The sequence below is a fragment of the Orbicella franksi genome, chromosome 2 (genome assembly GCF_964199315.1).
Source record: "Orbicella franksi chromosome 2, jaOrbFran1.1, whole genome shotgun sequence".
Lineage (NCBI taxonomy): Eukaryota > Metazoa > Cnidaria > Anthozoa > Scleractinia > Merulinidae > Orbicella > Orbicella franksi.
In genome coordinates, this window is record NC_138146.1 from 30,326,532 (window position 1) to 30,340,774 (window position 14,243).

Below are 14,243 nucleotides of genomic sequence, written 5' to 3' on the forward strand. Positions count from 1 at the left end.
TGTATAAATGGGTACTGGCGAATTTCATGCTGGGGGTAACCCTCTGATGGACTAGCATCCCATCCAGTGGGGTGTAGAAATATTCCTATTCGCCTCATGCTGCAGAACTCGGGATAATAATAAGCCCCGGGCTGATGGGTGTGGTAATAGGTTTTTGGCCTGGGAAAGCACTTCTGTAAAAACCTGGGGAAACTCTCTTGCTACGGGGCTCAGTACCGGATCTGTTACAGGGAATTATCTTCAGAGACGTCAACAGCACTCAGAACTTAGGTCCAACGATATCGTTTTAAGCCAAGAACACAACCAGAATGCAACCAGAATGTAACCAATACGGGATAGTGGTATCCGGCGTCACACCACCGGAGGTGTAACCGAAGAACAATTTACAAAACTCCTGTATTTATGCTAAACTCTAAACAAGTGATCTGATATTTCGTTTAGTAAACCTAAACCCCTATTGGCTGCCAATGAGCTCATTGTTGTTCTAGCTAGGCTATTCCATCATAGGCAGTCAGTTATTCTGCTCGTAAATATTAACCACTTACAACTTGAGGTAGTTCTCATCACAAGGTGTTACACGATAATACAGATAGACAGGTGGTTACCATGGTTATTGGACTTTCACGTAACTGCTAACTGTTGGCTTTTTTATGGTTACGAATATCGGCAAATTCTCCCCTCACATGGCCCATTTGGTTCGTAGGTAGACTTTACCTTTTACTCTTGAAAAAGATATGGCATGTGTTCTCAGTATTTTTTTTCGTTTCAAGAACACCAACATTTGTTCCATGTTTGACAGGGTCCATTTCTGATCATATCTATTCTACCGAGGGCCATTTTGTAGAATTAGATTTAATCTTACTTGATCATCGATCGTCATCAGTACTTCTTTCTGATGACATATCTTTTACCGTAAATTTGAGGAATATACATTACTTTCTTCGGTTTTGTCCTACTCAGCTAGTTATTTCTTGACCTCGAAGCTGTCTTCAAAAAGTGTGGTATGATTGATCAAACTGATCAAAACTGATCAAACTCGTCAAACTGGAGGAGACAGATTATCATATGTTCCTTTTGATCAAAAAAGCATTTTTTAAGTTCCATGAAGAACGCGAACTTACTATCACGTATCATTTGTTTTGGACTACATACATGTAGCTTCACAGAGGCCGTGCTCGTGGCGGAAACAGACAGATACTGCCGTACCCAGCTAACTGTAGTCACGTCAGCCGTCTTTTCGTGTTTAACCCCGAAGGGTCCCTGAAGACGGCTGACTCTTCAGACCACAGCAACCCCGAGATGATTGGGTTCTCTTCTCTCTCATCGTGTGTTGACCGGCATCACGCGATCTTTTAATTTTTCATATTTTTTGGAAATGATATATATTTTTTCCATTTCATTAATTTATTAATCGACCACTTTTCTTTTCCCTTCGTTTTGAAAGCGTGCAAATGATTAGTCTTAATCTTTCAAATACCTCCTTATCGTTTGAATTAATTTCTGTGGTCTATAGATTTTACGTATCGCATCTTCATTGGGGGATGTAGATGTTATCATGTAGAACCGTAACTTTGTTATGAAGCACAGAGCAGAAAACTACAGACAACAATCTAAAAACGGGCGACGGTTTTACTTCCGGTACATTTACTCCAGAGACCCCCCAGAGACCCGTGGCGGAAACAGCTGCTACCCTCACGTGACTATCTTCGCACTGGTCACGAACTTCAATCCGTGGGCATAGGAGACGTGCGTTGTTGCAGAGTTGGTGTAGTACAAGATCACTCGGTCGATGGTGTATTTGTGATATAAAATATGAAAGCCATGAACATAGCGAGGTTAACGGATCGTCGAAGATGGCCATATTCAGGTAATTGGTGATCCTACTTTCTTTGCAAGTTTATATACGGTCCTGTGTACGGTGAACATTTGACAAAAGTTCAAAGTTAAAACTCATAACCTTACTGTGATTTGGCAACTTTGCAGAGCGTTATTTAAGCAATAGACCGCAAGTTTTTATGGTTTATAGGCTGATAAACCACGCGGAATGTTGGAAGAACACTCGAAGAATTCGTAAATCACTCGCCTGCGGCTCGTGATTGGCCGATTGGCCGATACTAATCGATACCAATTAACTAATTTTATCGATTGATATCGATTGATCGATTGAATTTCCGATCATCGGTTTCCATCGACTGGATACCCCAGGCCGGGTATATTTGTTTATGTACAAATCAAGACGCAAACTACAATCTACGGAGAATTCATAAATCACGAGCTGCAGGCAAGTGATTTACGAATTCTTCAAGTGTTCTTCCAACATCCCAAGTTGTTTATCAGCCTATAAACCATAAAAACTTGTGGTCCATTGCTTTTATACCCGGCCCAGGGTATCCAATCGATGGAAACCGATGATCGGAAATTCAATCGAGCAATCAATATCAATCGATAAAATTAGTTAATTGGCATCGATTGGTATCAGCCAATCAATGACCAATCAATAACCACACAAAAACCGTTCATTGATTGCTATCGATTGGCTCAGCAACCTCGAAAAGACGTCACGCACGCTACCTATCCGATCATCCGCCATTTTTAGGAAGCCCTGGGGACGCAATTTGACCCAGTCTTCTCAACACAAAGAATATAACCTGTTGCACATGTACTCAAATTACCCACTTGCCCATCATTGCCTTTCCATGTCATAATGTCTATGCAAGACGTACGGGTAGAGGCTTTACTGAATATAAGGTGCATCGTCAAAGGCTATCATCTTTGCCGTTTTGAGGTGAACGTTGGTGAAGTGTTAACTGCAAACAAGAAGAGGGGAGAACGAGGAAACGCATTTAAAGTTGTGAACCAGCATGGACAGCTCGGCCACCTACAGTCTGAGCTTGTGGATACTCTTTGGCCACTACATGCAGATATTTCTGTGTTGTTTTCCTGTTAACATTAAAATGAAATGTGTTTACAATTACTGCGTACAAAGTTGTGTATTTTTTATGCCTCGATTCTGGATCCGTCAGTCTGCAACCAATTGATACTTATCTAGCAATTGGTATTGATAATCGATACCAATCGATAACCACACGAATCTTCGCCATCGATTGGTCATCAATTATCAATATCAATCGATTAATTGATATCGATTGGTATCGATTGGTATCGATTGTCATTGATTATCAATTCCGTTGATTGGATACCCCGGGTTTTATATAATAATTCAAAAGACACGCAAAATTTCCATGAGTTTACTGGCACAATAAACCATAGCCAATTGACCAATCAGAGCGCACGCATCCCAAACAATAAAATTTCGACTGGATAAAGACTGAGCTATCTGTCGCGACTGGAACTAATCAACAAATGCAATCAAAATGTAGCTGTTCCCACGGTTATCACCCCAAAGCCAAGTCGTGTTAATAAACAAGGACAATTCCCTCAGATTTTGATAAATGCTACCGTCGAAGCGTTTAAATTCGCCAAAATCTAATGCTGAGAGCACATAATAGCGAAGCATACGGCGACTGAATGGAAAGAAGTCAAAGAAAGATCCATCGGAAAGATGAGCTCACATGGCCTGCTCACATACTCACATGTTCGTCACGTGTTATCACATGTCTTAGCATTAAACAGTACCAGTTTACTGGCCGTGATATACCCCTGCAAAAATCAAGTGGGGTGGCCATTTTGGTGTCCTTACAGGAATGTGGTTTTTTTCGGCTTATTACCGTGCACAGGGAGACCAACTCTGAAAAGTCACAGGTCAAAATTAGGTTTGCGCACCACTTCATCGAACGCAATAAAAAACAATATTTCTAGTATTTGGCAGCCTTAAGTCTCATGATGGAAAGGTCCTGTTATTTGACTATTTTCCATAATGTGCAACTACAAGTGTAAACTCCTAGAAGTACAGAAATAGGCGTCCTTCCTCCCAGAAAAAGGGATTTTGTTTTCCTGCTCAAATTTCTATCCCTTAACCAAGTAGGCTCATCTGCACTGTTTGCAACTGGGTTTATAGTTTATATCTGCATTCTGCAATATATACCAACAGTTTATAAATGTGGGGTGGGTGCATGTAAAGAAGTCTAAAATGTGAAAATGTAATTTGTTAGTAAATTATACAGGCCGGACAAACTCATGCTAGGGGAGATTTTAACAAAAAAATAAGTACTGTAAATCCTTCAATTAGTGCCTCCCCTCAAATAAGCGCCCCTAGTCGAACAAGAGCACCTCCTATAGGCCAAAATTTAAAATAATTAGTGCCTCACCTCAAATAAACGTCCCCTCCCCTCCTTTTCCCCCTGTTTTATGGACGAATACTGAGACAACAAACAATGCATAGTTTTGGTCCTGTGTAATAAGCCATTATAGACTCATTCAAGCACTGCATATTGACCATTGCAGCAGATGGTAGTGAAGAAAAGCTGATCATATCTGACCACGATTTGGGAAAAATTAATTAAGTATTCCCCCCCCCCCCCCCCTCAAATTAAGTACCTCCTTTGAATAAGAACCCCCATCTTTTCCTCAATTTGAAATAAGCACCCTGGGCTCTATTTCAAGGATTTACGGTATGACTTTACACGAGGACTTTCGTACAATACTTTGATTCTCAGCAGGTCTAAGCTTGTTCACTTTCACTCCCAGTGTTTGTTGAAACTTGATCTTCCTCTTCCCTCCCACCCACCCCCCCCCCCCCCCCCGCCTCTTCTTTCTTATGCACTGATCAAATGCCCCATACAGATACCCTATGGATTACAAATTTATATTACCCTAATAAAAAATAGAGATCTTTTTTAACACAGGAATACCACACAGAAATGATTTACAAAGAATCTCCCTGATCTTGATTCTTGTCACTCACTAAACTTCAAACCAACATTTTTTTTCTGTGCAACGTTGCCATATCTTGGTGCAATATTTCAACTTTGATTTTGTTACAAAAAAATCTTATTCGATTAGTTCCAGTTTCATTTTGGCAAGTTCCAGTTTTCATAGTTTTTGTGCATAACTAGTAAAAGAATGACTGACTGTTTTTCGACAAACTTTGACAGGTTCAGGTCACATTGCCAAAATGGGAACCATCATTTGTAATTGAAAATGTCATAATATGTCAATGCAGAACATATAATTTGAATTTTAAATCTTATCTTGTTGTTTTATCAGTTTTATTGTTTTACAAAATAACAACCATCATTTGAAATTGAAAATGTCGGTGTTAATGCAGAGCATATTTGAATTTTAAATCTTATCTTGTTGTTTTATTGAATTTCTCCTTTTTTCTTTTTTATCCGTGTAAGGTGACTCCAAGTTGTTGTAACATAATGGGAAAGTACTGGCCTGTTGCTGTGGAAGTGATCGTATTTCTGGCCTTTTTTGCAACATCTCTGCTAGACATCATCACTCAAAAGCACATATACAACACTGCTGCAAAGGATCATGCCAATACAAACAAACTTTATTTTTGTAAAACATCAAAGAATACTGACTGCTGCAACTCTACTGACATTGGAATAAACATGCAGGGTTCCACTTTCACAGAATATTGGTTGCTTTATATTAACCTGGTATCACTTCTCGTGGCAATGCCGTCAACAGTTCTTCTTGGGATCTGGAGTGAAACAGATGGGCGCAAAGTTGTGCTCACTGTTTCCCTGTTAGGAACAGTGCTTCGCGTGGCTTTATTCATCATCATCCTTCAGTTTCAGGAGTCATTCTACTTTTTTGTAATTGCAAGTCTGATAACAAGCACACTGGGATACAACACCAGCTTAATGGCGTCATCCATGTCCCTTATTGCTGACATTACGAGCAGTGGACAAAGAACGCTGAGGATTGTTTTCTTAGACTGTGCCAAAGGTTTTGGAATTGGCTTAGCTTATTTCATTAGTGGTTTCTGTTTCGAACGTGATTGGTTCCAGTATTTTCCCTGGCTTGTTCTTGCTGTCAGCATTTTTAATATTACATATGTTGCCTTCTTCTTAGAGGAGTCTATACTCACCAATGAAGCTGCTCCAATATGTAGTTGCAATTATTTTGTTGGCATTTATAGAGTGTTCAGTTTTGATCCTGGAAATGGTAGGAGATGGCGCTTACTGACTTTTGCCACTGCTCTTTTCATAAGTGGGATAGTCACTACTGGTACAGACAATCTGTTTATTTTGTATGCTCAAACATCACTTTGTTTTACTCTGGTATGGACTGGGTACTTATACGGAGCTCTTACTCTGCGTTTTATTCCAAGCCTGGTTGGTGTCAAGTTGTTTCAGACTATTACAAAAATCTCCAACAACTGGCTAATTGAAACTGGGTTAGTGTCATTTTTTGCTGGCCTTGTTCTGGCAGCATTTAGCAATACTACTCGATTGTTTTTTAATGGTAAGTGCACTGCTACATGATTTTCAGGGACAAATGTAATGATCTAAGTTAAATGTTTTTAATAAGTGATCTTATTATCCCTTACAGGTTCTTAGACTTATCAGTATGGAAAATTGTAGTTACTGTGCATTTCTAAAAATACTCCCCCACAGAAGGGGTTGGAATTTCCTGGGGACACTGCAGAGTTCTGTAAGACCAAAACAATTAAAGAAATGTATGAAGCTTAATTGGAATTTCCAGAGAGGGTGGTGGGTCTTAGAAAAAATCCCCTCCAGTGGGGGAATTATGGATATTTTCTGGCACTACGCATTTGAAATATTTCAGATAAAGTTAGGTATCTTTGTGTGGTTCAAAGAATATTCATATCTATGCCACTGAAAGTCTTTGTGAATTCTGGTGGCAGAGTGAGCTCAAAGGACAAAACTTTTAAACAAAAATGTGAAGATCAGCTAAATATTCTAGATGGATGGGACTGGAAAGGGGAAGTGGTTCAAAGCAATCAGCCCTCTGTCGGGGAAGTATGGGCATTTCTTAGAGCAACACATTTTACCTGCGCTGGGATTGCAATTAATGCCCATGTTGTTAATCTGCGCGCAGGTGAAATGAACAAGGGCAGTCCTAATAAAAGATAAATTTTGCATTCCAAAGTCTAGTTTAGTGTAAAAGACTTCATGATTGAGACTAAGTTTGTTAAAATTCAAAGATTGTTTAAAAAATTGGTGTTTTCACAAGAAATGTCTACTGTATTGTGTCAATGTTATGACTGGAAATGTATTTAATATTTTCTTTGCATATTTCACAGTACCAGCATTTCAGTTTTTAGGCGCTATGCCATTAGCAGTAATAAAAGGCAGTATGTCCAGGCTGGTGGAACCACACGAGCAAGGTAAGTTTATAAGTTAGAGAAGTATAATGGTCAATGGCTTATAATGATTTTGGCATATCAAACGTGGAGGGTTAATGAAGGCGGGTCCGATTTGCTGCAGAAGATGGAGGCCCTAAAACCATCCAGGTCTCTCCCATAGATCTGGCATTAAGTGCTGTGAGTCATGCCATTTACAGGATTTTTAATTTTCCCTTCAGGGCAAGTGAGTGGCATATCAAATATTTCTAATGAAGGCAGGTTCCTTTTTGCTCCAGAAGATGGAGAGCCTAAAACCGGGCAGGTCCCTCCCCGGATCTAGCATTACCTGCTGCTGTCTTTCATTAGCAATATTTTTTTAATTTTCCCCATAGAGTAAGTGAGTGTCATATCAAATTTTGTTGAGGCAAGGGTGGGGAAGGGGCTAATGAAGGCAGATCCCCTTTGCTCCAGAACATGGCAGTCAATGGCAGGTTTTTGAATTTTCCCTTTCTAGCTACAGAGATATTTCCTTACTTACACTACACAACTTTCCCCCCTAGGGACCTTGTTGGCAGTTGTTTCATGTTTGGAGAGTTCAGCATGTTTTCTTGGAGTCTTCATTTTCAGACGTCTCTATCAACCCACGAGTGATGTGTTTCCTGGCTTATCTTTTGTGATAGGAGCCTTTTTACTGATTATTCCGGCTGTTCTTGTTGGGTATGTGAAACTGGCAGCTTGTCTTGTTGTGTTTCCTCCATTTAAAGTCCCCTGTTGTGATCATGATTCTTTGTTGGTGCTCCCCCTTGAATAACTACCCATTACAACTGTGAAATTTCATATACAGAACCACCACTTCATCTTGGAAACCAGTCCAAAATTGTCTTTTATTTACGTAATTAAAACGAGGTAATGCTGCAATTGAACAACTTCCTATAATTAAATGATGAAATCTAATTTGACAATATTTTAATAATTATATTTTTGATGAAAACATAACAATATTCATAATAATCACTCTTGGATTTAAACAACAATAACAACAATAGTCTTAGTGGATGGGGATATGAATGTACTTGTATAAATTAAAGTGAATGTTTAATTTGAAATCCTCTTCTTACATAATGAGGGGTTTCCATTGATAGGGTGTTTGATTAACAATAGTAAGTAAAATAGCTGAGCTATAATGAGGCAGCACATTTATCAGTACAAACTTCCGATCTTTCAGGATTATTCATAGAAACGAAGACCCCACCAGAAATCTGTTTCATCAAGATGAGTGTTCAGAGACTGACTTTGGTCGACAGTGCTCAATAAGCACCAGATCAACATCGAACCCAAGAATGTGTGGTGTCCCTGTGGTGACTAATGAAGACTTAAGTAGTTATCAAGAGTACAGTATTGTGACAAATGAAGAACAAGGAATTTCTTTTTAACAATATAGGTGAAGAACCTCACTTAGAAATGCCTTGGCATGTACCGTAAAGCTAACAGTATTCTGGAGTAAGTATATAGTATTAATATATGGTTATTAAAAAACTGTTTTGGAGTGAACAGAGTGTGACTGGTCCCTCTTTTCCATAGCAGAGTGAATGAAAAGCACAAACTTTGTTGGTGTATGTTTCAAAAATATTGTCTCAAATAGTGTTCTTTTAAGAATTTCGATTCCTTGTGTTAGGTTACACAATAATAATAATAAAATTATTATAGGAATTTATAAGAATTATTTATAAGAGTTTGAGTCCTTAAATAATGCATCATTAGTTACAGTAATGTCCTGTGTGCGGAGCAAGTGTTTTTGAGCAAATGACTTGGAGCTGCATGTTCGTAAATTATCATCTTGAGTTCCTTTGTTTGGCTAACTGCCCCCTTCATGCCACGTGGCACATAGGGTCACTTTTGTTTGGCTACATGTAGAAAAAAAATGATATTGAACTCTGTTCCCGAAATGAAGGGAAGATTGACCCTATTTCTCGAGCAGTTCTTTTAATTGTGACTGGTAATTTACAAATTGACATGGATCCTCAATTCTATAAGTTATTGTTAAAATCAAGTGATATTTATTCTGTAAGTTAAAATCAATAATTTAATTTCTGACCATAAGTTATAGTTAAGAATTTTATTCCATAAGTTATAGTTAATACTTTTAAGAGAACGAAAAACAATAAATTTCTGAACGAAAATAGAAACTTTGCTTATTTTACTTGAAAAAATACCTATCATATATGGGTTGTTTCACTATTTTTGAGTGATATTTCATATATTATTTCCTAGAGATCAAGGACAAACTCAAGTCAAAGTTAAGCGATACTGAAATGCGCTTTCGTTTTTATTGCGCCAGTACTGTATTTTTTATCGAACAATGAGTGACGCGAGGGTGGACTAGACTAACCATATGCACGCTATGCGTGCCTATTTTTGACAAATCGTTGGCTCTGCTGTTGAAAACCCCTGACAAGCTAATCTGTCAATGCATTTCCTGATTAAAACATGAAAAACATCAACGTCGGTAATATTATCCCAGGTGTTAACAACAAAATTGTGTTCCGAAGCTAGTCTTAGGAGTGCAGATATGAGTCAGACACTGTACATACTCTAAATAAAAGCATTTATCTGCGCGTTACAGAATCACAATGTCGTCTCCAGTTTTCATCGTGGCTTTCCTGCCCCGCGACTACAGCACGCTTTATTTTGTTCTATGGGCTTCTTGATGCTTGGCTGAATGTGTTCTTTTCTGAGATTCTGTTTGTGGTCGTTCGAGTGGCTGAGGCCGAAGCTTTGGAAAATAGGAAAACGTGAAGGATTTCGAGATAGAATTTGCAAGAACAGCAGAGTGATAACTTTCCCACAGCATTTGGTTGCGTTCCCGCCTTTTCTTGGCTTCTTCAACTCTCGTTTGCCTATCTATAGCTTCCTTCTCTTTCCGCTCTGCTTCAGTTCGTCTGATCTGCTCTAGGCGTTGCGCCCTTGCCTCCTGCTTTTGATGTAGTTTCTCAGCAGTTTTTCTACTTTTGACGATTAGTCGTTCTTCTTCCAGCTGAATGTCGTACTCTTTTTCTTTTTCTTCAGTAAAGGTCAGGGCGCGCTTCACGTCTGCAGCTTGCTCGTTTAAATTCAAGTGTGTCAACTCTGTTATCAAATGTTTCACTTGAATTTTCTCGATATCAAAACATTCTTGCTTTTTACGCTGCTTTAGAAGACTGTTACTTCTCAAGCTGCCTTGAGCGCGTTTTCCAGTCCTAACAGTCTTTACCTTTGAGGAATTTTTAAGAAACGAATCGCTTTTCTCTGAATTTGCCGAAGCATTGTTTATTTTTGCTCTTTCACTTTGCTTTCCACTCGTGGTTTTGCGTCCTGAGCTTAACTTAGTCCTGTATCTTTTGGCGCGCGTTTGTCGTAATATCTTTCTCGCTTCTTTCACAATTTCTCGTAAATTGTTTCTTAAAACTCGTTGCTTTTCTTTGATCTCTCGCTCGGTCTCTCGCTGCTGGCCTGAGTTTTTACTGGAATTATTTTTTGAGCCATGATTTATCACCAGAGAGCTGTCAGTAAACACGAATCGACCTGGACTGGATTCCGAAGCTCGGATGGCTTCAGAACAAATATGGTCCTTAAAGCTCGTGTAGGAAATTTCATTGGATTCAAATGTGGAATCACGGTATAGTAACGTGGATAAACCATCTACTGTAGACTCTTTGTTGTTCAAAATTGCGGTTTCTGATTTACTAAAACATCCTTCATTACTTTGAGAAATCTCTGCTGACTCGGCAAAATCTTCAGTAGGTCGCTTCACACGGCAAAACTCACTGTCAGTGTAATTCACAACACTCGTGTGAGAAGTCGAGGTTTCAGTTTCAGTTTCGGATTCACACGACAGTGACGGCGATTCTGTCGTACAAGTGTCGTCTAATTTCCTCGCTTCTCGCGCTGCTGGAAACGTTGGAGAAGTGAGCGAACCATTGCAGTTGAAGTATGTGCTGTGATTTTCCATTTGTGAACCAGGACAGGTCAAACTCTCTGTGTCTCCGTCATAAGACTCTGTAAGTGCTGAAACTTTCCTGCTTGGGGCCAGAGTAGAACAGGTTGACGGCCTGGACATGTTTCCTTGTATTTACCTGAAGAGTTTAGTTAGTCTCCAACTGGCATTGTTTTCATACTTAAGACTTTTTATATTCTTTTTAGCATTCGTTGCAGCCACAGGTACCATAGGCAACAGCAAAACAACACGTGAAACATAAGATACAGATGCGTTTATCAGCGCTATGAGAAAAACATGGGGATTTTCTGTAATGTTAAACATCCGTTATGGCTTCCCATTGCTTTGTTTGCAAATTCAAAGGCGTGCTCAGACGACATAGCACCAGAGCTGTTCATATTTGATGAGCAAAGAAAGAAACAAAAATAAGGAGGAACAGACTCCGTGTCTCAACTTGCTTTTCTTCAGTCTAAGACGCGGCTAAATGTTGACCACTGCTGTGAAAATGGTGATAATTAAGATCTGGCCTGGCAGTTAAGCTGCATCATTTGCTCCGTCTTAATTGATCCAAAGTGAGTTTGAAAACAATATTTCGACGCGACAGTGTATTATTTAGAAACACGTTTCGTCTGTAGTTACTGGAAATATGAAAACTCCACTTTAAATTTGCTGACTCCCTGTTGAAAGACTGCACTGCTGTGCTTGTTATCTTGGTCAGCTCTATCATGCTTGTCCACGGCGTGATTTAGTACTTCACTCTCAGATAAACTCGAACCAAACAACATTGCATGTAATGTGTGCATAATTTGTTAATGATGTTGAAAACACAGCGCGAATAGAATGTACATTGTTTTATCTCAAATCCTTCAAAGAAGATAAAGGATAATGGCAAAGTTATAATTGGGTCCGTGCTAATCGTTACTACACCACACAAGCAGCAATCTGGAGAGTGAAAGATGCTTTTAAACATGTTATTACTGCACTTGGGAAAAGGATTGATTAAAGTACTTTTAAGTGCAATCAAACCACTGTAGGGTAAAAAAATCATAAAAACACAAAAGATCTTTTCAAAAATCCTGATCTTTAAAGCTGACCTGATTGTCTCAGGGTGATTTACTGCAAGGAAAATAAAATGCCGGATAAGAGACAAATAATTGAAATATCAAGACATTGAGCCCTCCTTTGTTTAATTACCCTCGCCCCAGACTTCTCTCAGTCGACGCTTGTTACTAACAGAAGCTTCAGCTTGGGAAGAAACTGAAGGAAGGAAGGTTTCTTCTCTGTGAATCGCCTCCAATATGAATCAGATGGAACATAACGTCAAGATTAAAGACTATAAACGTTATGAAGCTCCAGGACCGTTTGTACGAACCGCCTACAGGCTGAACTATCCGCAAAACTACCCAAACTCACAAGAAACAAGGAGGATGGAAGAACGCTTCCAGACGATCCAATGGCCTCGAAACAAAACCCTCGTTGGATTGACAGACCAAGGGGATAGAATGAGGTTTACAAGAGACCAGCAGATAAGCGTTCTGAAAAACCAAAGCGAAATCTTAACCGATGTACAACACCACAGAAAAGTGCTTCTCGATACCGTCAAACAGAACATTCATGTTGCTAGGGACGAGTTTGCTCGTGAAGTTTACACAGGAAGACCTGGAGTTCGCGACATGTTACGAGGCACTCAGCCGCTGTATAAAGTCATTAACAATGGAACATTATATGGCTGAGTATTTTTTGAGGTGAAGGATTAGATATTGTGGTATTTCAAAGTTTTGATTTTGGATTCAGATAGTTAGACAAGTCTTTGTTTTATAGAGATTAATAGTGACATTAGTGCCATGTTTACTTTATGTAGTGGGTTTGCAACCTATTGTTAAAACCAGGGAGAATATTGAGTGTTTGAAAAAGTAAGGCTCTTTTAAGATATAAAGAATTCTCTTTCTGTTATCAAATTTAAAAGTTTTCAGAATTGTGTAATTTTATGTATAAATTGCTTTAATATTTTATAATTTTGGGTAAATAAAATGTTTTAAAAGGATATAATTTTAATTTGTCATTTATCATAACTGTTTGCTAACAAATATTACCAGAAGAAGTTATTTCTGATTGCACATAACACTATTACCTAGTTTTTAAAATGTAGCTGACGGCCCTGTAAAAGCAAAATCATTGACAGAGATTCAACATAATTTTCAAATTATTCATATCTAGATTAGGGGGGGTGGGGGGCAAAGGGAACTTGCATATGAAACAGATGGGGATGCTTGTCGTCTTGCTTTGGGGGTGTAAATTTTGGGTTTTGGTTTCACTTAGGGTGTTCTAGGCAAAACGCCATCATATGTAGCCATTTTCTCTTGATGTAGCGCGTACGTAGCCGTGAAAGTCTCATTTAGGGTTTCATGTAAAGAAATATAAAAATATATATTTAATATATTTTAAATATGGTCTCTTTAAGGGGTCAAAAAATCCTGGGCCAAGCCATGGTTTGTCCTCTTCAGGAGTTTAATTCAAAATTTCTGAGGAGCATCCCCACCCTTTCATATGTGAAGTCCTCCTCCCCCCCCCCCCCCCAAGATCTAGATCTTATAATGAGCACTTAATGCTAATGATCACATAATTTTCTCTGTAGAATGAAATTTCAATGTGGTACTTTTAGCTCTCAATGGAACAGCACCTTACTACATCAGTGAATTACTTAAGTACAACACCTCTCAACAGAAATTAAGATCGTCCTCTCAACACCTTCTGGCGACCCCGAAAGCTAGACTGAAAACATATGGAGAGAGAGCATGTGCTGTGGCGGCACCGAGACTATGGAACTCGATCCCACTTGAACTAAGATCCAGTAGTTTGATTGACATTTTTAAACGGCATTTAAAAACATATCTTTTTAAACAAGCTTTTTAACTCTTTTAATTTTTACATTATTTTTTTAATTTTTATCCCCTCCCCTTTTTTAGCTTTTTAAATATATTTTTAATTTAATGTAAAGCGCCATGGACAAATCAAGTGGATTGGCGTTATATAAATATTTTATTATTA

At 38.7% G+C, this 14,243-nt stretch overlaps 1 protein-coding gene across 1 annotated transcript; it reads left to right on the forward strand.

The window, feature by feature from the left end:
- The first annotated feature begins 1,655 nt into the window (after positions 1–1,655).
- LOC145479193 (proton-coupled folate transporter-like) lies at positions 1,656–8,773 on the forward strand. Its single transcript, XM_081457478.1, has 5 exons — positions 1,656–1,867; positions 5,301–6,378; positions 7,181–7,264; positions 7,783–7,939; positions 8,448–8,773. The coding sequence occupies exons 2-5, from the start codon at positions 5,325–5,327 to the stop codon at positions 8,653–8,655; spliced, it is 1,503 nt and encodes a 500-aa protein (XP_081313604.1). The 5' UTR covers positions 1,656–1,867; positions 5,301–5,324; the 3' UTR covers positions 8,656–8,773.
- Positions 8,774–14,243: the final 5,470 nt, after the last annotated feature.

What these genes read in the sequence shown, in the direction of transcription:
- LOC145479193 (XM_081457478.1), top strand. Translation starts at nt 5,325, where the DNA reads ATGGGAAAGTACTGGCCTGTTGCTGTGGAAGTGATCGTATTTCTGGCC. An exon ending in GGTGGAACCACACGAGCAAG is followed by an intron (nt 7,265 to 7,782) that starts GTAAGTTTATAA and finishes TTTCCCCCCTAG; the next exon opens with GGACCTTGTTGGCAGTTGTT. An exon ending in ATTCCGGCTGTTCTTGTTGG is followed by an intron (nt 7,940 to 8,447) that starts GTATGTGAAACT and finishes CCGATCTTTCAG; the next exon opens with GATTATTCATAGAAACGAAG.